The sequence below is a fragment of the Anomalospiza imberbis genome, chromosome 6 (genome assembly GCF_031753505.1).
Source record: "Anomalospiza imberbis isolate Cuckoo-Finch-1a 21T00152 chromosome 6, ASM3175350v1, whole genome shotgun sequence".
Classification (NCBI taxonomy): domain Eukaryota; kingdom Metazoa; phylum Chordata; class Aves; order Passeriformes; family Viduidae; genus Anomalospiza; species Anomalospiza imberbis.
Window position 1 is genome coordinate 48,018,140 of NC_089686.1, and position 21,510 is coordinate 48,039,649.

General features: G+C 44.7%; 2 protein-coding genes across 5 annotated transcripts in view; both read right to left on the reverse strand.

Moving 5' to 3' along the window:
* Window positions 1-242: 242 nt before the first annotated feature.
* LOC137476023 (tumor necrosis factor receptor superfamily member 26-like) lies at window positions 243-3,779 on the reverse strand. Its single transcript, XM_068193991.1, has 5 exons — window positions 3,704-3,779; window positions 2,384-2,474; window positions 1,521-1,652; window positions 1,264-1,375; window positions 243-693 (listed from the first exon to the last, which is right to left on the reverse strand). Exons 1-5 carry the CDS (start codon window positions 3,746-3,748, stop codon window positions 561-563), a joined length of 513 nt encoding a protein of 170 aa, XP_068050092.1. The 5' UTR covers window positions 3,749-3,779; the 3' UTR covers window positions 243-560.
* A 1,601-nt stretch (window positions 3,780-5,380) lies between these two features.
* The window catches only part of OSBPL5 (oxysterol binding protein like 5), a 173,884-nt gene continuing 157,754 nt past the window's right edge, over window positions 5,381-21,510 (reverse strand). For 2 of the 4 annotated variants that reach the window (XM_068193994.1, XM_068193995.1), the window contains 10 exons: window positions 21,264-21,360; window positions 19,705-19,803; window positions 18,433-18,530; window positions 16,305-16,394; window positions 14,068-14,204; window positions 10,355-10,540; window positions 9,687-9,825; window positions 8,405-8,522; window positions 7,710-7,812; window positions 5,381-6,724 (listed from right to left, as the gene is read on the reverse strand). In XM_068193994.1, the coding sequence (XP_068050095.1) occupies window positions 6,589-6,724; window positions 7,710-7,812; window positions 8,405-8,522; window positions 9,687-9,825; window positions 10,355-10,540; window positions 14,068-14,204; window positions 16,305-16,394; window positions 18,433-18,530; window positions 19,705-19,803; window positions 21,264-21,360 (1,203 nt within the window). In that variant the 3' untranslated portion in view covers window positions 5,381-6,588. Of the gene's footprint in view, window positions 6,725-7,709; window positions 7,813-8,210; window positions 8,523-9,686; window positions 9,826-10,354; window positions 10,541-14,067; window positions 14,205-16,304; window positions 16,395-18,432; window positions 18,531-19,704; window positions 19,804-21,263; window positions 21,361-21,510 lie in introns of those variants that run through there. The other 2 variants (XM_068193992.1, XM_068193993.1) reach the window with 1 other exon arrangement.

Genomic DNA, 21,510 nt, shown 5'->3' on the forward strand with positions numbered 1-21,510 from the left:
CAAGAGCTTCCTTCCCTGCAAAGTAAGAAAAAAAAATATTACTGAAACAGTCCCCCAAAAAGATATTCCTTGCTGTCCTAGAGAAAAACCTAAGCCCAGAATTAATACAACAACCCAGATAGTTTGTCCTGGGACTCTCAGCTGCCCTGAACATGTGAGCACTTGTTTGGACTGCACATTGTGCTCCCAAAAGCATCAGGGGATTCTGCAGAGCTGTAATACAACTTCTATAAGGTTTTATGGAGAGACACTTAAGGGGAAACAAGTATGCAAAAGATGATAGCAAGCTTCAGGTGCTGTAGCATGGACAGTGTGCATTCCTGGCAGAAGAGGAAGCTACTCCAGTCATAGCAAACATCTTTGCACTATCCATAACTTGCAACTGTGTCACCCTTGGAACTTCAAGAACCCTGGCAACACATGTAGCTTTTCACCAAGTGAAACTCAAGGTGGTTTGTCCCATCAATCCCTTTAAGAACTTGTCTTTACCAAATAACTCCCAGACTAAAATGCAGCTTCTCTTAAATATGTTACAGTAGTTGACACCACTGTTTCACAGACTACTCTGGTGTTGCTAGCCTGAAGCCACAGACCCAACAAACCAAGCTGAGTGGGATTTGTGTACCTTGATAGGTTAAGTCTGGGTCTGCAGTATCAGTGGAATTCAGCTGGATTTCTTTCCCATTAGGATACCTGAAGTGGATGGTAACACAACATTGTATCAACATGTCCAGGCCTGATTCTTTTTCAGACAGAGCTCAGAGCCATGAATGGAACATGCATCAACTTTGATAGAGGTGTACCTTTAAACAATCCAAGATAATACTACAAGATAAAATAAAAGCAAAGCAGATAAAATGCATGTATATTAGCTTCTAAGTGGAAGGGTAAAGAAAAAAAAAAAGCCACAGAGTATAGGCATTATTCATGCACAGTTAGTTTCCATCAAGAGGTAGTTCTACATCCTAAAATTTTAAGCTGGGTGCTAGAAAGTTCATTCAAGTGTTTCTGTGGAAATACCAACCTGAAGACAAGAAAAATGCAAGTTTACAGCCATAAGCAACAAGCACAATCATACCCAAGTCCATGTCTTTCTAGGTCTCAACATCACAGGTTTTTACACCTAAAATTTAAATGCATGAATGCCATTTGGCTTCAGGGCAATTATTTACAGCCTGATGACATGTGTTAACTATTGGCACCGATTGGGCCACAGCTCTAACATTCCCTAGAAGGAAAATAGCGACTTATTCTCAAACTTACTTTTGACCAATTCTCTGACACACTTCACAGCCCTCATCATCACAGAAATACCCTTGTTTGCACTGGCACTCGGCATTCTGTGTCAGAGTACAGGGTCTCAGAGTTATCTGATCTAAAAATAAAATATAAGTTAGCAAGTGCAAAGATTATACTCAGGCCATAAAAGCAATTTACTTTTAAGTTCAATGTGCTCAATGAATACCAGGTTTTCCACATTAAAAAGGGGGAAATCGTTAAGATTTAGTAAGGTTTGGTACCCTCTCTGCACTGTCTGCAAGGCAAGCATCCCTCCAAGCCGTTTGCATGGGCAGTAAAGCCTTTTCCTTCCTTGCAAGGGTCACATTTTCCTTTCAAATGCGAAGCACTGCAGTGATCAGCAACAAAGGTACCTGTGGGAAGAAAAGAACTGGCAGCAGCAGCAACCTCAGGGGATCTTTTGACAGAAGAAGGGCTAAACCTAGATATTACAACACAAATTTCTGGGAAAAGTTCAACTCTTCCTTGCAAATCAATCGAATGCCACACAAACCGAGAGGCACATTTGCAATTTGCTGCTCAGATAGGGAGAGGTGCAAAACAAAGTCTCTAGCAAGGCACCTGCTGGAAGGATGGGTCACTGCAGCAGGCAGGGAGTCATGTGGATAGTACCATTGCTGAAGGACTGGGGCAAGCCTAGGGAGAATTGCTTTCAATAAACTTTTTTCTCCTTTGTCTGAATCCCACCTAAATGCACCAGTAAGCTTCTGATTCTAAGGAGAGGTTTCTTCTTGGTGCAACACTTGTTAGCTCTGCGTATATTGAGCAAGGAGAGGAGAGCAAAACCATCCTGAAGCTTTGCCTACAGACACAGAAATATCAGAATTCCCCTAGGCCTGTTCTTTGTGTTAACTAAATCACTTAACTTCAAAAGCTTTATCCTCAACCACAAGCAAAGGCTTCCTGGCTTGATGCCAAAGCACCTCTCCCAGTCATCACCTGTTGCATTAAGGGGCCCTCACTTCAAAATGGAGCCCAGCCTTTACAGCACCAAGAAGCCCTCACAGCTCCAACCTGGCTTACACTTTCATGGCATGCAGTGTAAGAAGCAACTGCTATCAGCTGTAACTGCTCAAAGTCTTACCTGCTTCACAAAATACACAGCAGAGACCTTGGTGGAAGTACTCTCTCTCCCCACAGTTCGCTCGAGCTCTAGGCATCGTCAGTAGCACAACCTACAGCAGAGACAAACATGCCTCCTGAGTGATTCATCCTCCCTGGACACGATCACTATCTTGGGGAGATTGACTTGTAAAGACTTGGAAACACATTCAGAAGCTTATGGGAAGCCACAGAGGAAACCCTAACTAATTTCTGCTAAGTGCTGCTCACAGCAGTAATTGCCATCACAAAGCTGGGGTTAAGGCAGCACCATGCAGCGGCTGATGGGCTTTAGGCAACTATTACCACACATTCCTGCCTCCACATAAACTTCTGTTTTCTTTCCTGTATCTCACAGCAGGTGAGCTGCAGACGCCAAAGCTTTTGCGGTGTGCAAGGGATTAGTTTCTCCCTTCTCCCATCCTTTTAATTCATCGGCATCCATGCTAGTCTCACTCCCACAAAATTGAGAAAACGCCCCACGACTCAACCAACACGTCTCGCTGGCTCGAATCTTTAGCAGAAGACAAGTCGAGTCATTAGCAATACTACGGGAACGTTGGGAATGATTTTTTTAAGAGGATGAAACGCGCAGGCCTCGCGCGGAGCCTCCCAGCGCCGGTAGGTCAAGCGCTTCCAGGGAGGCGAGCGCAGGCTCGGTCCCGGGGCAGCTGAGTCACATCCCTCACCAGCCTCACTCGAGAGAAACCTCTACAGCAAGGGCAGGAGGGGAAGGGGCGGCCGCCGAGCTCTAATTAGTGCCGCCGGCACTAATTGCCACCAGAGGGCAACTTCTAAGCTAAAGGCAAGAGGGTCCCGCTCTTTAAACTCTCTCCCCGGTAGACTAAAAATCTTCCCCATAACTGTGGGGAGGTGAGAAAACTTCCAGTTTCACACTTAAATAAGTGAACTTAAGGACTATTAAAGAACTATACGAGGACTACTAAAGAACTCGCTCCTGACTTGTAGCTTTTTTTTCTCCGAGGAGAGAAGGAAGGGCGGAAGGGAATGCGCTTAGGAAGGGATGCGGAGGCGCGCGGTATTCCCTGAGGGCGCTGGGCTCACGGCAGCGGCGCTGCCGCAGCTTTCCTGAGACATCAAACACGAACAAAAAGTTCGGGAAAGTTACCAAAGCCTCTTGAAGAATAAAAGGACACAAAAACCCACAAGGGCCCTTCACGCTAGAGCGGGAGGAAGACTTTTTCCGCCTCAAAAGCCAGGACTTGGATTCTGGCTGCGGACGGCGGGCAGGTGGAGAGCGAGCCCGTATGCTGCCGGCCAAAGAGCCCCGCCCGGCACTTACCAGCAGCAGCCCCACCGCTCGGCCGGCTCCCATGACGGCACCCATCGCTCTGGGCCCCCCCAGCGCTGCCGCCGCCTTTATTCTCGCGGAGGGGGCGGGAGGCGGGGCACCGCGGCGCTCTCCGGCCCCCCTGCCGCACTTCGGCGGGCACCGAAACCGCAGCGAGCCACCGCGGGTGCCCAAGGGCTGTCCACCCCGATCACAAAAAGCAGCGGGAAAGCCTGTAAGGAGAAATTTCCCAACACTGTGCAAACGAAGTGCATATAACTAGGTTTGCTAAAGCCCTGCATGAGTTCTCACGTTTGTCCTCGGCAGTTATTCCTCACAGAGAAATAACGTTCCTGGCTATGATTTTCCTCAAGAGTACTTTTCATTTCCCATGTGCATGTAACTGGCATGTAGGAACATTCACCTCCAGATGCTGAAATTGGATTAAAATTAATGGCACAAGGATTCATAGGCTGTTCCTTTTTGGATTATTTTTGAAACATCTGTGGCAGCGGTCCTAAATGTTGGAAACTCTTCCTCTGCTAATGCTGAATTAACTTGTTGATAATTCCTTCACTGAACTGCTGCTCCTGTGGTAAGTGTTTATTTTACTCAACTGCAGTTACAAGTCCTGGTGCAATCCCTGTGGGTGCATAGTTTGGTAAAACGGAAATAATCCAAACAATTTCCAGCACTCACATTTATACCTGCTGAAGGCTTCCTGCTCAGCACTGCTTCTCTTTCGTTCAGGGGGGCTTGGGTTGTTTGGATTTTTTTTCTGTTGATGTTTGGTAACCATTTCCCAAAGCCAGGATACAGCTGTACCCAAGGGATGTAAACAGCCCTACCGGGGTGGAGAGGCTCCTGTCCATAACTCAAAACACATGCTCCAAAACCAGCATGAGTGTGATGAGGAAGGCTGTGCTGACAGGCCAGAGATGTACTGACTTGCTGATGCATTCAAAGGAGATTAGTGGATGTGTTTGCACAGCTTTACATCCAAACTTGGATACATCCAAACAGGAGCAAACACTTTGAAGCTGCATAGGGAACTTTGCATAGCCTGGGAAGCAGAGGCAGCGCCCTCTCACTGAGTTTTACACCACACCTGGCACGGGTCAGACTTCCTCAGAAAGAGTGACTAGGATGACATCCTTCAAAAAGACACACAGTCTGGATTAATTTTGTTGATATTCTTCAAGGATGTTTCCTCAAGGATGATGAATGCTTTGGTTTTCTGGAGACTTTTGCTAATGACAAAGCCACACTCAGCCTTTAGCATTTGTGATCAGTTTCCTGAACGTCAGTGTGCAGATGCTGGCTCTTACCCTGCCTGTTCATATCAGAGAGCTGCAGTTCTCTCTGTGGAACAATCTATTCACTGTCCTCGAGTCCTTGATATAAAGGTTTCCTAAGTCCAAGACAAGTTTGTACATTTGCATGTACAAAAGTGAAAATCAAGGGAACCACTTCTCTTTCTGTGGAAGTTGCTACAATAAGAAGACAATTTCAGACAATTTCTGACAATTTCAGCCAGAGGGGCATCAAACTGCTATTGCTGTTCTAACTTTTGGCCCAGGTCTGACATTCTTGGAGAGAATTTCCCATAGATTTTCCTCTAGAAAGTGATTTACTTTTTAAATACTATCAAACACAAAACCAAAAATAATTTGTCAGATAGACTGCCACTGAAAGTTGTGTGTAGTTTTATTTCAACATATCAAGCACAAACAGGTTTCCCCTAACTGGGGAATATGACGAGGAATGTACTTAAAAATTTGGAAACATTTACATTGAAAGATAGCCCAGACTGGCACCACCACTAAGTATTTTAAGGCTGTATATATAGCAGTACTTACCACTTGGAACTACTTCAGGCCAGAAAAGAAAGGCTTAGTATTGTTTGCAGTCTACAGAAAATATTGCAAATCTTTAAAAAATGGTGTAAAATAGGAAGACTATTAACAGGGTTGAACAATGCAGTGGCAAAACCCTCCCTCTTTCCTGACCTTTCACAATAAATGTGCCTAATACCGAACACAAGTACACCTACATCGCTCCCATCCTTCTCACCTATGCTGGGGCAGTGGATTTCTCTCTACAATGCTAGTGTGTGATATTATAAAACAGCCATATAGCAAATAATAACAAGAATAGTAAGTGACCAGGTTTTCCAAACAGGCGTGCGTGTCTGACATCACACTCGATGGGCCAGACCCGGGACACCAGTCAGCTCCATAACCAGATGAGGAGCTTTCACTGAATACTTCCCATTTCCTAAAGAAGAATGGCTCTAGGAAATTGTGTATATTTACAGTTTCCGTGGAATGGAAAATAAAACACATCCTGAGGTCCCATTATGCATGGGCTGACTAAACAGATCATGACTTAATATCCCAGGGCTGGATTTTTTGGACCAAGTGTTCTCCCTCCTGTAATTAAAGGCAGCCGGACAGGCACCATGGACATCAGTTCTTTACAGCTCCCCAGCTGCTCTTCCTCACTCCTGGAGCTATGACCCAGGCCACCGTGACTTTTCCAAAATGTTGAGGTGATTACCATTTTGGGGTTACCAATACTGTTGGGTAATTATTAATTGCATCAGAAAATGACAGAACATAGAAAACAAATTGCACAATTAAAGCTACATTTGGCTTCAGCATTAAGGCCCATACAGGTTAAGAGGTCCTTGAAGATGTACATGTAAAAGGCAAAAATTACATAATCTGCAGGAACAAAGTTTTGCAGGTTCCCAGGTCCCTTTTTAACCTTGTTTTTCCACTTCCTTCCACCTCTGCCATGTTGGTTCTAAAGTGCTTTGGTGCCTCGCTGGGCTCCTTGCCCGAGTGGCCCCCTCCTGCAGCCAGTGATCATTATTGCTGCCAAACGTAGTGATTTTATTTGAAGACATAATTAATGAAGAGTTGACACGTAAGAAAGATGCAGAGGAGAAACCAACAGCGAGAGTCCAGGAGGAAGCTTTCAGAAGAGGCCTTCCTGTGGAAGGACTTTTTGTTCAGAGCGCTGAGGTTTCTGCAAAAAAAAGCATTATCATTATTTGTGTGCTGGAGGCATGTGCCTTCACACATGTGCATACCCAGAACTTCCACACCAGGAGGGAACCCTGTACTTTGGTGGCACCCTCAGGGGTAGAGCAGTGTGCCCCCCCAGACTTTGTCTCCCTCTTTTTAACAAGAAGATTAGTGCTTCAGCTGGCTGCAGCTTGTTGGTGTGGGAAGGGCACCAACCCCAAGAAATCTCTTAATCCAGCACTCACTCATAGCTCTGTGAGTTTAACCTGTGCCCTAACCTTCCCAAACCTGCCCTGGACACCCCCAGGAGCTGCAGTGAAGCTAAAACCATATCACCAGTGACTCTGGCATCCAGAAAGGATAGGCCTCATGTGTGATCCCACCTCACTGAGCCTTGGCAGGGCTGGATAATACTCCTCCCACAGAGGGGAATCAGCAGGGCTCCCTGGAGCAAAGTAGCAGTTAATACCTCCTCATAGGAATCTGCAGGGCAAAGCCCTCTGTCAGCAGCAGATGTGGTTACTGCTTCCCTCAGATGGCAACCAGCAATTTGTACAAAAACTGGAGTTTAGTGCTTTTCTCCATGCAGCCCAGTTTTTCAGACCACACCCTTGCATTTCTATAACAAACTGAGGAAATTCCTAACGTGCTGGACCGGAAGGGAGACCTCACACTCTCTGCCTGGCTGAGATTTATTTTTAGGCCTGGCCCAGTCCTTCTCAGTCAGGAGTACCTCGAGTTGAGTAATCTGACATGATGCTTCTTTCCCAGAAAGAGAGTGTTAAGAGGAAGAGATTTCCTCCTCGTTGTTTCAAGCAGAGTGTGGGTTTGCCTTTCTGGCGTGTTAAGTGGTTGCTTTACCTGCAACAACTTAAACTGCACTCCTGCAGCTCACAGAGACACTCCAAAGACCACAGTAAGGAGTTAAATGCCACAAGTTATCTCTAGCCCATTAAAATCATTGATTCATGACAGAAAATGGTTACCTGTGTATGTCCTGTTGGGCTTTCTGTAGGGATAAAACAGCTGAGTGAATTTCCTTCAGGTGATTAATTTCTTTCCCACACTGAGCGCACAGGCTTCCAAACCCTGTGGCAAAGTAGAAGGACAATTACGTTTTGCATCACCATTCTGGTGGTACTGAACCACAACACAGTGAGTGCGTGGCTGTGATCTAATTGTCACTACTAGGGGGGACACTTTCAGGAGGAAACATGGGGAGAAGGCGACAGGGAAGAAAATCTTCCACCAGAAAATCCTGGCCACTGTAACAGGTTCTGTGACTCTGGCTCAGGGTGCTTCTCAGTCAGCTCTAAGGAAACAATGCTCCTCAGCTGAGGGGAGGAGAAAGGAGTGCTCACATCTGCCCACTCTCTCAAACATTCAAGGTCACCTCTAACAAAGGCAGAAAAAAGAGAGAAACACAGCTGTTCCCTATGTGTTGATTGGAATGTCACTGTATTTTTCTAATTTAGCCAGGAGCTGGGAAGTCCTCGTTGTAAGGCAGAAAGAGAAACAGTACGTACAGAGAACAGAAAAGCAGAACATTCTCTGTGCTGCCTGTGGCCTGTTGGCCCATGGCATCAACTGGGCCGGGAAATGTCCCAGGGCTGTCTCAAGAACTAAAGTACCGAGGCAAGAACATTAAAGCCTATAAACCCAGTGACACCCAAATACTTGCCATCATCATCTGAGAGCTCCTGCACTGACTCTGGCGTTGAACAGCTGCTCTCTGTGTTCTGGCTGTGGTTGGATGGCTGATCACTGGTTTTGCGGCGCCTGCAGTCTTTGGCAGACCTCTGGATAAAACGGAGATTAGAAATGACTCAGTCTCTATCACACTGAAGATGTGTGTGATTGCTTTAAACAAAACAATTTGGGGTGCTGGCAAATATGTGTGAGATTGTGAAGTTTGACTGCTTTCTCAGCAACTCCTAGTAATGGAATCTGGCAGCTACTTAAGGATATTATACACATGCCTCATACAGAAGCATTTCTCCAAATGACAACATTCTTAAGACACCTATCCAAATTATTCCTCTTGTAGCTTTAACTGAAACATACTATGGATGAACCTTGTAGTTCCTTTGCTGAGCTGTGTACCTAACTCAGCCAGGTACATAAGAGAAAACTGGAAAAGAAGAAAAAATTAGAATCAAATTCCCCAGCAAAGATTTTTCAGAAGGTGCACGAAGGATTTAAACATGATGGAATTTTTATGCCTAGTTTCTTCATGCACTTTGGAAAGTTTCTCCCTCTTTCTCAGATGAGTAAACCAAACACATTGATTCAAACTTCTCACTACAGGGTCTGAAAAGCAGTTATGAACCTCAACTTCCCCACTGAATCAGAGACATTCAGATGTGGGGTATTACAAAATAAAAGTCTATGTACATAATAAGATACACGTTTTTCCAGAGTAATATGCATTATAATTAGCTAGTTTAGCAGCTCTACATTTGTAAAGTGTGTTATGAATGACATGTATTGCTCCAAAAATGGAAGCACTGAAATAGGGGAGTATTATCTCTGTTTAAGGGAAAGGATGGAAAGACGTTTCTTGTCTTGTCTGAGAGAGAGTGAGTGATAAAGGCTCATGGCAAAGACTGAAACTGAAATCACGGGGTCTCAGCTGTGTACTCCCAAACCTACAGGAAGTTTTCTCCTTTGGAAACACTAAGCAGTGAAGTTCAGCTCAGTTGTGTGCAAAATTCAGTGTAAGAGTCACTGTCATTAGCATTGGGTGGAAGAAAAATGCCAAAACTGATAGAATGAGTCAATCAGTAATTACAATTCTTTGGAGCTAATGATGGTATAATACTGCAGGTCTATAGTCACGAGCTATATTTACCGAAAACAAAACTTTCAGCTTATCCTGTGCTTACTTGAAAATGCTGTAGAAAAAGGGCTATGTATCTAAACAATCATGAAGAATATTATAATGTCCAAAACAAGCCTTTTACCTTGTGCCGTGTAATTTGATTGTTTATGCATGTTGCTTTGTGGTTTGACATCCTTGTGGATAAGTGTCTTTCCATTGTCTGAAGTATTCCATCCTTCTCAAATTGGGCAATGTCGTTCAATGGATCCCAAGGTCTTAGACTTTTGAGACCAAATGAAAAATATTCATCAGAAAAGCAAGAATCCCACATTAGCCCAACACACTAATTCCACATGCATCAGGGCAGGCCATCATCCCTGACAGTAGCCAGACTTTCCAGATGCAGTGACAGGACTAACAGAAAGTTCCCTGCAGATTCACAGCTCCTTGCAATAAGTGAGGAGGTTCATTCTCTAGAGGCTTTGCCCTTCTTGCCCAGGGGAGGAGAGCGCAGTTGTTAACTCTGCTCTGAACAGTGCAGAAAGTGCTAAATGACGCTGCACTTGATTGCAGGTATAGGAATTTGCATCAATGACACAGTGGATTTTCTATTGCCACACCCTCATTTCCAGCTATTCCCAATTAGTATCATGAATATGCATTCTAGTGATGACATGGAGCTCAGAAAGGGCAAGCTCAGGACATAGTTTTGGGGAATGGCTGGGCTGCAATGACAGGTCTGTAGTCCTGCTTGAACCTCTGGGAACTCAGACAGCGAGACGTGTTGGGAACCCCCAGCTCAGCACTCACTCCTCGTATTTGTAGCGCCACTCGTTGGTCCCGGCATCGTGCTGGAACAGCAGCGGTTTCCATTCTGTGCCGCTTTCCCTTCGCTCCCGGGCAGTGTTCCTCTGCTCCTCTTCCAGCACAAACTTTTCCTGTGTTGCCTTGTGCTGATCACCTTTGTTTATTGCACTGGTAACATGCTGCCAAAGCCTAGGAATAATCAGGAAGGAAGTTAAACCACCTTAGAACCAGCAATGTATTTTGCCAGCTGGAACTTTAGAGCAGAAACTTGTCAGGCCTATTGATACACCAGCAGAACTGTACCAGGATTGCTCAGCCTCTGTTTTAACTTGTAAGTTAAAGAAACTGAGAAAGGCAACTTTGAATGCTGTATGAATGACCTGCTGAAGGAACTTTCTCTTAGATAGCATCACCTACAACAATTATTGAATTCTTCAGTGCTGGCTGTGAGTCATAAGGAAGTTGTGTTCAACTCACTGGGATCCGTGGCCTCTTTAGAGGTGATTGATGGTGAATCTGTTCTGTTCCTCATCGTTTCAGGCATTTCTATTTAGAAGCCTTTGTGTCAATGTCTATACCCAAAACAAGTCTTTATATTTAAAGTTTAGAAGCACTGGAAAATGAATTTATGTGCACATCTTGCAGCTGCACATGCACCTCCTATACAGGATTTACAACCAGATCCATAGGAAGCTGATTCAATCCACAAGCAGCAAGCATGTCATGCCCTTGTACTCACAAGCTGCAAGCATGAACACAGGTTTTCACTCACACTTGTTTGCAGCTGCCAAAGGATAAGTGATCTGTCATATAAGCTGCTCTCACTGTATCTGCCCTGGTGAGAGGATTTGCCTTCTACCAGACAAAAATCAATACCTTTTATTTTACTATAGCCAAACTGTGATCAGCCTCTCCACAGTTCCTCTAATCAGAGCACTTTATTCTTCATTTCAGATTAGAAATACTTCTGAGACTAGCAGCTAGCCCTCCCAAAATATTACTGTATGCTTTAGTGTTTAGAATGTGCACAGGAGATCCAAGCTGTTCCATTATTCCAACTCCACTAAACATCCATCCGCCATTTAGAATTCATTACTGCATTTAATTTGGAGCTCGCTGTGAAGCTCTTAATTTAACAGTGATCCTGAAACTTTCATCATATTTCTATCATTTCACATTAACACAGCACTGCCAAAAATGCAGCCTCTTAGATAAGTAACTGGATGCAGAGCAATGCCTTCCTTTCATTTTTAACGAGTCACTGTCCTATTTCTGTGTATGAATAATTTCTTCCAGAAACAAAGGAAGGAAACTCAGTGATGGGGATGGGGCAGGGAGGAGTGAAGTAACAGCCTGAGAATATACCGTGGTGGTGTAAAGCCTGTCCTAAGGAATGCCATGGTGTAAAGAGTGAGTCCCCTAATTCTACAAACCTTAGAGGGACAGCACAAAATTGTTTGACAAGGGCGAATTACTCCATGAAGAGCTGCATGTGTCAGACAGTGAGACCCTCCACGGTGAGCTGCATGACAGTATGAGCTTCAGAGATTCCCCAACAATTGCGAAAATAAGTGATTTTCAGCACTGCAGGGAAGACTAAGCAATTTAGGCAAAATATAACCTGGATTAGATAGCAATTTATTCATGCAACTGTCAGCAGAATAAGGAGTTTGGTGGAATATCTGTTAGGGATCTCTGTAACTTTTCCTTTTTCCTCCTTCCCTTGGATGCACGTAACATTATTAATCTCTCATATAGCAAAGGGAACCAGCTCTGGCCATAAACTCTGGTAAACAGAGAAGTGGAGATTCTTTGCCCACAAGGCCAAGATTCTCCTTTAAAAGAATCTTCTGAAGATTAAGAGAAAAATGTGCTGCAGTCTGCCCTGCTCTGCAGAGTTAACAAATCTGCTCTGTAAGTTACAAATACAGACTTTATTGCTCATAATGCCCACTTTTGTCCAAACTAAATCTTCATGTGTTTTTACTTTCATGCAATTCCTTTCTTTACCTATAAAAAGGGGAATCTTTTTAGGGTGATGTGATGCAACACCAAAATCAGATGTCCACAGAGAAGTGGACAATGTAATGCAGAGCCAGGCAGCAACTGCATGTGCTGGCTTGGGATTTTGGCTGGTGCTGGCTGACTGTAGTGGAGAGGAAGCACAACCAGTTTGTTTAAAGCCAGCCAGCTCCACTGGCTGACTTTGCTCAACTTTGATAACTCTTGCTCAACAACTGTACAGTGTGCATTATTCACTTCTTCCATTTCCTAAGTGTATTGAATTTGCATGGCCTGGTTTTTGGCAACAGGGGTGCTACAGTGGTGGCTTCTGTGAAAAGCTCCAGAAGCTTCTTCAACATCTGGCAGAGTCCTGATGGCTCCAAATATGGACATGGGGCTGGCCAACACTGCGATGGTGGTAATGCCTCTGTGATGACATACTGAGGAAGAAATCAAAAGAAAGGTTGTGGCACACTTTTAATTGTGACTAGAGAAGGGTGGGGTGAGAACATGTGAGAGGAACAGCCCTGCCGACACCAAGGTCAGTGCAGAAGGAGGGGGAGGAGGTGCTCCAGGTGCCAGAGCCCAGATTCCTCTGCAGCCTGTGGAGCAGCCTGTCCATGAAGGACCCTGTGGAAGAGTGATCCACTCTGCAGCAGTTTGGGCAGGACTGTTGCCCATGGGATAGACTCACACTGCAGCAGTTTGCAGAGAGCTGCTGCTCCTGAGATGGAGCCATGTTGGAGAAGGTAATGGAGAACTGTATCCTGTGGGAGGGACTCCACAGTGCAGCAGTGAAGGACTCCTCTCCCTGAGCAGCAGGAGAAGCCATGGGTGATGAAACCCCCATCTTCTTGTTTCCTTGCGCCACTGGGGGAGGAGGTAGAGCTGTGAAGGAGGGAGGCGTGGGGGGAAGGTGGTTTTAGGGGCTTATTTTACTTCTCATTATCCTGGTCTGATTTTTTTAGCAATAAATTTATTTTATTGTTGAGCCTGTTTTGCCCTCAATGGTAACTGACAAATATTTTCTCACAGTCCTTAACTCATGAATCCTTCATTAAATTTTCTCTCCTCTGTCCAGCTGCAGAGAAGAGTGAGTGAGTGACTTGCTTGGGCACCTGGCATCCAGCCAGGGTCAAACTTGACACTAAGTTATGTGCCAGAACTACATTTTTAGGTAACCAGATCACCCTACAAAGCCTGGTGCAGACTGCATTGGAGATCTCAGCTGAGATTACGAGGCAGGGTTAAACATCTGTTTAATTACATTCATTCATAAAATCCTGTTATGTGGTTCAAAGTACTGCTCTGCAGCTGCCAGGACTTCCCACAATTCCTACATCTACTTTAAGAGCTTGTGGTTGAAATAACCCTTCTTAACAAGGTATCCAACCTCAGGATGACATCCTGCCCTTCTATTAAATGCTCCAGCAATTAGAGAGATCTCTGGAGTCCAGGTGGAATTGTTATTTTAAGCAGATAAAATGTAGCCTCCACTATTTCTCAGCCCAGGTCGATTTCAGAGCTGTACTTCATGGAAACACTCCAGAGTTAATAGTCTGGAAAGAAACAGGTAAATGGCTGGGTAATATGTGCTGACAAAGCAGGTCACTGCCTTTCCAGGACTGTGCTGAGGAATTGGAGGAGTCCTGCAGATCAGAAGCCTGCTCCCAGGAGAGAAGCAGCAGTGAGATGTTTCCCGAGCTCCCCACCTCTCTGACTCAAAGTCCGTCTGCTCCTCAAACAGCACAATGTGGCGCTTCAGCCTCTGCCTTCGCACTTCGCTGGTCGGGTTCCAGAACATTTCTGTGTTCCCATTTTTCACCTCATTTATATGCACTTCTCCATCCTGAGAAGGGAAATTAAATGAATTCATGACAATCAGAAAACCGAGGCAGAAATTAGTCCTGACAAATCAAAGCTGCTCCTGGATGATGATAAGGGATACCTGTTGGTTAGGAGGCTTCTTTCCTCCTCTATCCCATAAAATCTCACTGAACACTTCCTGAAAGTTTCCGAAATGAATGAGGCAAGGCATTGCCAGAAACACTGGCTGCATTTATCATTAATCAGAGTAGAAAGGGACCTGGTTCCCGCTCCTAAGTCTTGTCCCTAGACCTGAGTGCCCACAGAAACCTTAAGATATTATTCTTTCATCACTGTTCTTCCCACGTCCCACCCAGCACATATAAAAAGATCCCCAGCTCCTTTTTCCAAAGTCTCCCTCAGGACTTCCTCTCCCATGTTCCAATATGCTAGTTCCAGGACTGATCCCAGGTCCCCAAGAGACCCCCAGTGTGGAAAGGATGAGGTAGGCAGGCATTATCAAGCACCACTACATGCATCTCTATCAAGCATATACACAAGCCCTCAGCTGCTGCTGTGACCCTAGGACTGAGAAGCATTTGGATTTACTTCCCTTCTTTATTCAGGTGGGTTTTCAGGTCCTGAGGCACAGAATGTACCATTCAGATGCAAGGATTTCCGTCAGGAAACTGGGTGGTGTCAGAGAAAAGCCAGGACAGTAGGCCAGTATTCCCAGTGAGGAAGGAGGAAAACCAATACAGCCCCTACCCCACTGCATGCAGCTCCTCTGTTCACAGCACACAGCTGCAAGCAGCAGCTTACAGAGCCACCATTCCAAAGCCATTTAACTTCTTTTATACACCACTGCAATTTGTGCACCACAAACAACCAGGACAAAGATCAAGGGAGGAGGGTGTAAGCAGAAGGCTGAGAGCTGAGCAGCACTCAGCCTTGTGGCTCAGGAGAGCCCCTGGATGACGACCTCTCATGGGTGGTGTTGGAAGGACCCACCACAGACAAGGTACTCCACAGCGCAGCACAACTCACCACTGACAGGGCTCATCCTGCACAACAGGGAGCTCAGAATGGAGCAAACCCCCTGAACATGCTTAGAAAGGGAAAATCTCCCAATTTCAAAATGGTCATTAGCTTTTTATGTAAAAAGACAGATTGCCTGACAGGACAAGTCCAGTACCAAAAGCTACACTGTGGTTAGGACCTCACTGTAGTAAGGGCTTTATCCAGGCACATTTCACTACTTTAAATACCTCCTGGCCTACTTTAAATACCTCCTTCAGATGAAACAAATCTTGTCTCAGAAGTGGCAATTTCTATAGAATGACAAGGGAGCACAGACCAACTGTAATGATCACGTAGATGCCCAATGTTGCTCAGAGAAATACCCAGATGTCCAGCCCAAAGCCAAGGGTCACTGCTTTTGTTTCAGGTACCAGGAGTTCCAATCCAAATTAGACAATGCAACTTTATTCTTGCTGGATTTTGGCTTGAGGCTGGCTCTGAGTGAATCACTTGTGTATACTGGGTGCACAAAGGTGCCAGGTGCTCTGCTGACTGTTCTGAGCTGGCCATAGAGATAACAACTTCACTGAATCGACGTCTCTGTCCCTCCGCTGATGAACAGGCTAGTAACTGTCTTCTACCACAAAGGTTTGCTGTGACAATAATGAATTCAAAACCCTCTAAGTTCTTCCCTGATGCCAGTCTAACTGGGGAAGTACACACTAGACAAAAGACAGCCTCAAGATCTTCGAAATCACACCTAATACACACTATCTCCTGCCATCAATGCTTGCCCTAAGCCTCAGACCCTAAATACAGACCCATTGCCTTTGATGGAGGACCCCCCTACTGTTCCCAGCTTCCTCGGGCTCTGAGAATGCAGCGCTCCTCACACTGCAGATGGATGGGACTACTGAAGTGTAAATGACCTCCACAGGTACCCTGAGAGGTGTGGCCCAGGCTGTGATTGCCTGCATGCCCTGGGGCTGGTGGGAAGAGGCAGGACAGGGCCCTTCCAGCACCCACTCCTTTGCAGGGAGCCTGCCAAGGGCTGCCAGCCCTCCCTCGAACCCTGCAGCCACGGGCTCGTAACCTGGCAGCAACTTCGATTATCAGATGTTACCCAGTGTCCAGTGAGATTCGCTAGCACTTCTTCTCCACATTTAATCTTCCCCGAGATTTGATTAATGCTTGTGCTGCCACCGAAGAAGGGCTGCCAGGGGAGAAGAGAAACAGCAAACGTGGTCAGTCTAGTGAGGACTGGAAGGGAGCCAAACACAGAGATGCAACAGGAGGGAAGGAAAGTGCAACTGCTTGACTTCCAATATTTCTAGGGAAAGGCAGAATGAATTCTAACATGGATTCTGACTGTCTCACATTGTGCCCCCTTCCTTTTGTTTGTAATATCACAAACACTGTAGCTGCAGGTAGGGAGATAAGCCTTGAGCTGCATTAACACTCAGGAGTGCAAGGTCTCATCTTTATTGGAAATACACTTATTTATTGTCAGCCAGACACCAGGATAAGTGTATGTGGACAACTCCTTCCCACTGTCAAGAACCACAGCCTTTGCACCCTTGTCCAAAGAAAAGGAGCAGCACTAGCGGCGACTCTTCCTGCTTATGAAAGGAGCAACAGACTGTGGCACTGCTGATGACATCATGTGCGTCAAGTCTCCAGGGTGAAGAAGCTCTAGTCAGCAGCAAAAAACACCCCACAAACCAAAGAAAAAGGGTATTTCCACAGTCAAGAGAAAAAAAACAAAAAACCAAAAAAAAACAAAAAAAAAACCAAACGCCCTAGAACAATGGAAATTTCCACCGTTCTCCTGGCTGCCAAACACAGGAAATGCCAGTGAGAGCGAGCAGCTATTCTATTCAGCGAACACATCTCTTCAGACATTTTAGCAGGCACTTTCTGAAAACATTCGTGCAGACAAACTTTTTGTGTGTGTGTGTAAAATAACAATATAAACCCTAATTTCACACAACACCCATGGATCAAATAATCACATGTATCTTAAACATTAGGCCCTGCAGTCCAGCAGAGAACTGGTACATATCCAAATTAAAAACAAAGTTAAGGGGTTTACCTGCAACTTCCCACAGTTCTACTAAAATAGACAGCTAAGAAATGCTCAAAGCAGAGCATGTAATTACATCACGGGGACCTTTCTGAAACACGTTTGGATCACTCATACTGTTTTCAAGCTAGCAAATAAGCACTTTAGGCTCTAAAGTGTTTGTAGGTTTGAGATGACACCCAAGTCAGGGAAATATCCCACTGGCCTCAACACAGTACACCAGGCCTATGGGAAAAATAGGCTTTAAAGACAAGTATGTGCAAATGTCAGGGAAGTACAGGAGGCAAGAGTTCCCTTTGTAGGGGAAATAAAGACAGAAAAATATTATTGCCCTCAAGCAACTCACAGTTAACAAAGATTCCCCTAACTCCAGTGATCTCTCACATTTATATTGGCTAAGGCTGCAACTCTGAAGTCCTGCAGTCTCTCAGTTCTCCTTTCATTTTATGCTCAGGCAAGAAATTGTTGGAGCAGAAGAGAAAGGGATGCTCCTTAAAAATCAAGTTAACTGCCCAAAGAAAATTACAGGTTATCACTTTCCCTCCTAAATTTTAAGCCATGTAGTAACAGGAATGCTCAAAGATGTCTCCATTTTGTCTGCATACCATGAATTTGCATCACCAGGCTTTCCAGGGGAGGGACTAGCTATATAAAAAAGTCGGTGCAGGACTTGCCAGTGTGCCAGCCACTCAGAATTACCTGCCTGACAACGGACTCTCACCTTGCCATCAGGGCAAGGTCCTGTAACCCTGAGAAACACAAGGTGCAGCTCACCACATGCCTGCAAGGTACGAGTACGGATGTGATGGCTGCTGGAGAGCTACCCCAAAGATCCACATACTAACTTGCCTCCGAGTTCTTTGTACACTCACTATGTTTTGCAAACAAAACTAATTATCCCTGCTTAAATAGAAGCTACACTGTCATTGCCAAACTTTCAGAACAAAATTTGGCCAGTAGCCAGCTGCAGTGAAAAAGTCATGCAAAATGAAGGCTTCCTGGGGTCAGTTTGAGTTGCACGAGGCAAAACTGATGGCAGGGTGACACCTTCTCTCCAGGTAGGCCCCACTCTGGTGCTCACATATATTGCTGGTACAGAAATGTACCCTGCCTGGGGCACAGAGGCAAGCATAAGACACGCTCACAATGGGGTCACAGTGTATCTTACCTTTAGCTTGAATTCCAGTTCTGCCCTGTGGTTAGTTTTCTCACAGTCAATGGTAACTTTCCCTCCAAGCTCCATTGTCATGGTACCATATAAAAGTCCTGAAAGGAAAAACACCAGAGGCTTAAGAGAGGCTCCAGGGGAAGCAACCTGCTTTCTCAAGTCAACCTGGCTCTTGCTGACACACTGTGAAATCATCACTTGGCTTAAAGTTTTGAAAAGACAGAACTGGAGTTTCTAAGAAATGGCTGTTTACTGTAAGCATGAAGAATCTCCCCCTGAATCTGTATTTCCCATTTTTAACACCAGCCAGGAAATAGCTTGACTCACAGGTGCACCTGTGGCAAGCTGAAAGTGGGACAGGAAAAATAAAGAAAGTTGTGCCCAACAACCTCACTCATACTTGTGCTTAAACAGAAACAGTCAGCTCTCTTAGGGTGATTGAAGAAGAGAGAAGCTGTAACAGGATTCACCAGAATCTGGGAGACTAGAGGTCATGTAGGGAGTTTTTTACACATGTTTACCATTTGCTGAAGGTCTTTTGCAGAAAAAGAAAAATTGGTAAGAAGAAGATTTATGCACAGGAATACTTCACAGAGAGCATGATATTATGAGGTTACTGTTTTCAGATACCAGGCCCTTCTAAATATAAACTTAGAAGTCAGTGTGCCAAATTAAAAAATACTCAACCCCCAAAATTGAATTTGACTGCTGATTTTAACTCTGCAGTGAAAATGCAGATAGGGCTTCCTGAGGAGCAGTGAATCAGCAGCCATGCCCCAGCCTCAGCACACACTGGCTCCACAGAGCAAAGCCTCACCAGCAGCAGATGCCAGCCTCACTGAGGCAGCTCATCCTCTGAGAAGTACAATGATTAGAATAACAAAGAAATAGCAAGAGAAGTCAGGAATTTCCTTTATCCTCAAAAAACCAGAAATTATATCAAGCCATTTCAGTGGTAACATAATAAAAACTTTCTATCCTAAGGAGCTCAGAAATGTAGTCTTGTTATTTTCATCTTATCTGCAGTGCATATATGCAGTATTTTTCTGTTTCTGCATAGTGTGAAAACTAACACTGATGGGCCAAATTCTCTCCTGGGCTGCACAGGTAAATCGGAAAGACTTCAGTGAGGATTAGTGAAAGTCTCCTGCTGAGTGCTGTGACTCTGGAGTTACCAGGCCCTGTGCTTGAGAGAGGAGAGCCAGTGCAAAGTTAGTCAGTGAGACACCATTTTGTTACTGTTTGCTTCATATTTGAAGAGTCATACCTTACCTTTACAGTGGGCATATGGCATAGTGATTATATAGTCTTCTCCTCTGCTTAGAAACAAAAGTTTTGCTTTCCCATCCAACAATGCAGAAAGTGAGTTGCCTAGAATTTAAAAAAACCATACACATTACAAAATTCATGTTATACTTTGCCCCTCCTCCTACTTTAGAAAAGGCATTTCCATTTAAACATCTCTTCTTAATGAAAGAAGAGATGAAATGCTCAAAATTTAGGACCCTGCAAATCATGCACAGCTGGAAGCAGGCAGGTCTAACAAACTCAGCTGCTCTAATCTGCTCTGGCATTTAGCCTCTCTTGCAGAAAGATCAGTAGATTTAACAGGTCATTAGTGGGAGCTTAGAAGTTTCTCAGGTCCTCCAGTTCTCACAACTTTTCTGATTATGGATTGTAGCTGCAGAAGAAGGGATTACAAGCAACCTTGACCCTGATAAGTTGTACTAATGTTGTACAAATTACCAAAGAAAAACAAATGTTGTACTAATTACCAAAGAAGAACAGCCTTGCCCTCAATGGGTCGCAGCTGTGACTAATAAAGATAAGTGTGATAAAAGGATTGAGTTGGCCTATCAGGGGCATCCTTGAGGAAAAAGGCCTAGAGGAAGAAGACCTTGAAGAGATAGAGGAGCCCTGAGGAAGAAGAAAACAAGGAAAAGAGTTGCTGCTGCAAGGTCGGTCTGGGTCTGAAAGAGTTGGAGCCTGCAGTCAGAGGCAGCAAGGAAAACTTGCAGTCATATTCCAGCAGGAATAGCCACCAGTCAGAGTCTGTCAGAGAAGCCAACAGTAGGAACTTGCTGTAGTCAGAGTCGGGATGACTAAGTTATAAAGAAGAGTAAGCTAGGATCCCTTTCACTTTGTTGAATTAGAGTTTGTGTCTTGGCTCATTTTTACCCCTAACGAGAGGTCTGCTGCAACGGGAGATGATCCCAAGTAACAAATGAAATTGCCAGAAGGACAGCAAAGACTATCTTGAAGTGTTTTGGCAAACACACTTGGCAGAGGACAGTAATTAAGAAATGTCTGTCTAAACAAAAAATTGATTTCAAAGAGCAACAGTGTTTCAGAGCCTGGAGTTGTGCTGTTTCCATTGATATTAAAAAACTGGTGGACATTTTGAAGGTCTGGGGTTCAACCCCACAGGAGTCTGGGAACCCGATAAAGGTTTAAATCTATTCAGAGACTTTTGTCTTTGTTGGCTGAGTGCCAGAGAGCTGAAATGTAAGTCATCCATGAGCCCATACCAAGTACACACAAGCAATCCCATACGTTATTGTGAGCCTTTGCCTTCTGAAAAACAGATTTTTAAAGCTCTCAATCTTTCTCTCTGATTTTTTATTTCTTTTAACATCAGAGTGATGTCACACTGAAATGGTGGAAGTGGGGTAGACCCAGGAGAGCCAAGACAAGAACTTAGGCTATCCTGGTGATAAAATTGTCAACCATTTCTTTGTTCTTAACTCTCAACACGCTCAGGGATGATTAAAAAACAAACCAAAACTGATGCCACAACATTACCTGGGAGAGGCCTAGACTTAATGCCTTACCATAAAACTTGGACCTAGCTAGAATGCTGCCAGAAATGCAGAATCCATCCTTCCTATTGCTGACATGAAAAGCTGACACTGGTGGGTGATGGGACACCTAGGATAAAAACAGGAAGGGGTCATTTAGAACAGTTTGCATAGGCCAAGCAGAGGAGGGGTGCAGAATAAAGGGGGAACACAATACATGACACCATTATGTATGAGAGCATTATACATCTAATCTTCCCCCCCCACCCTGTATTTTCTT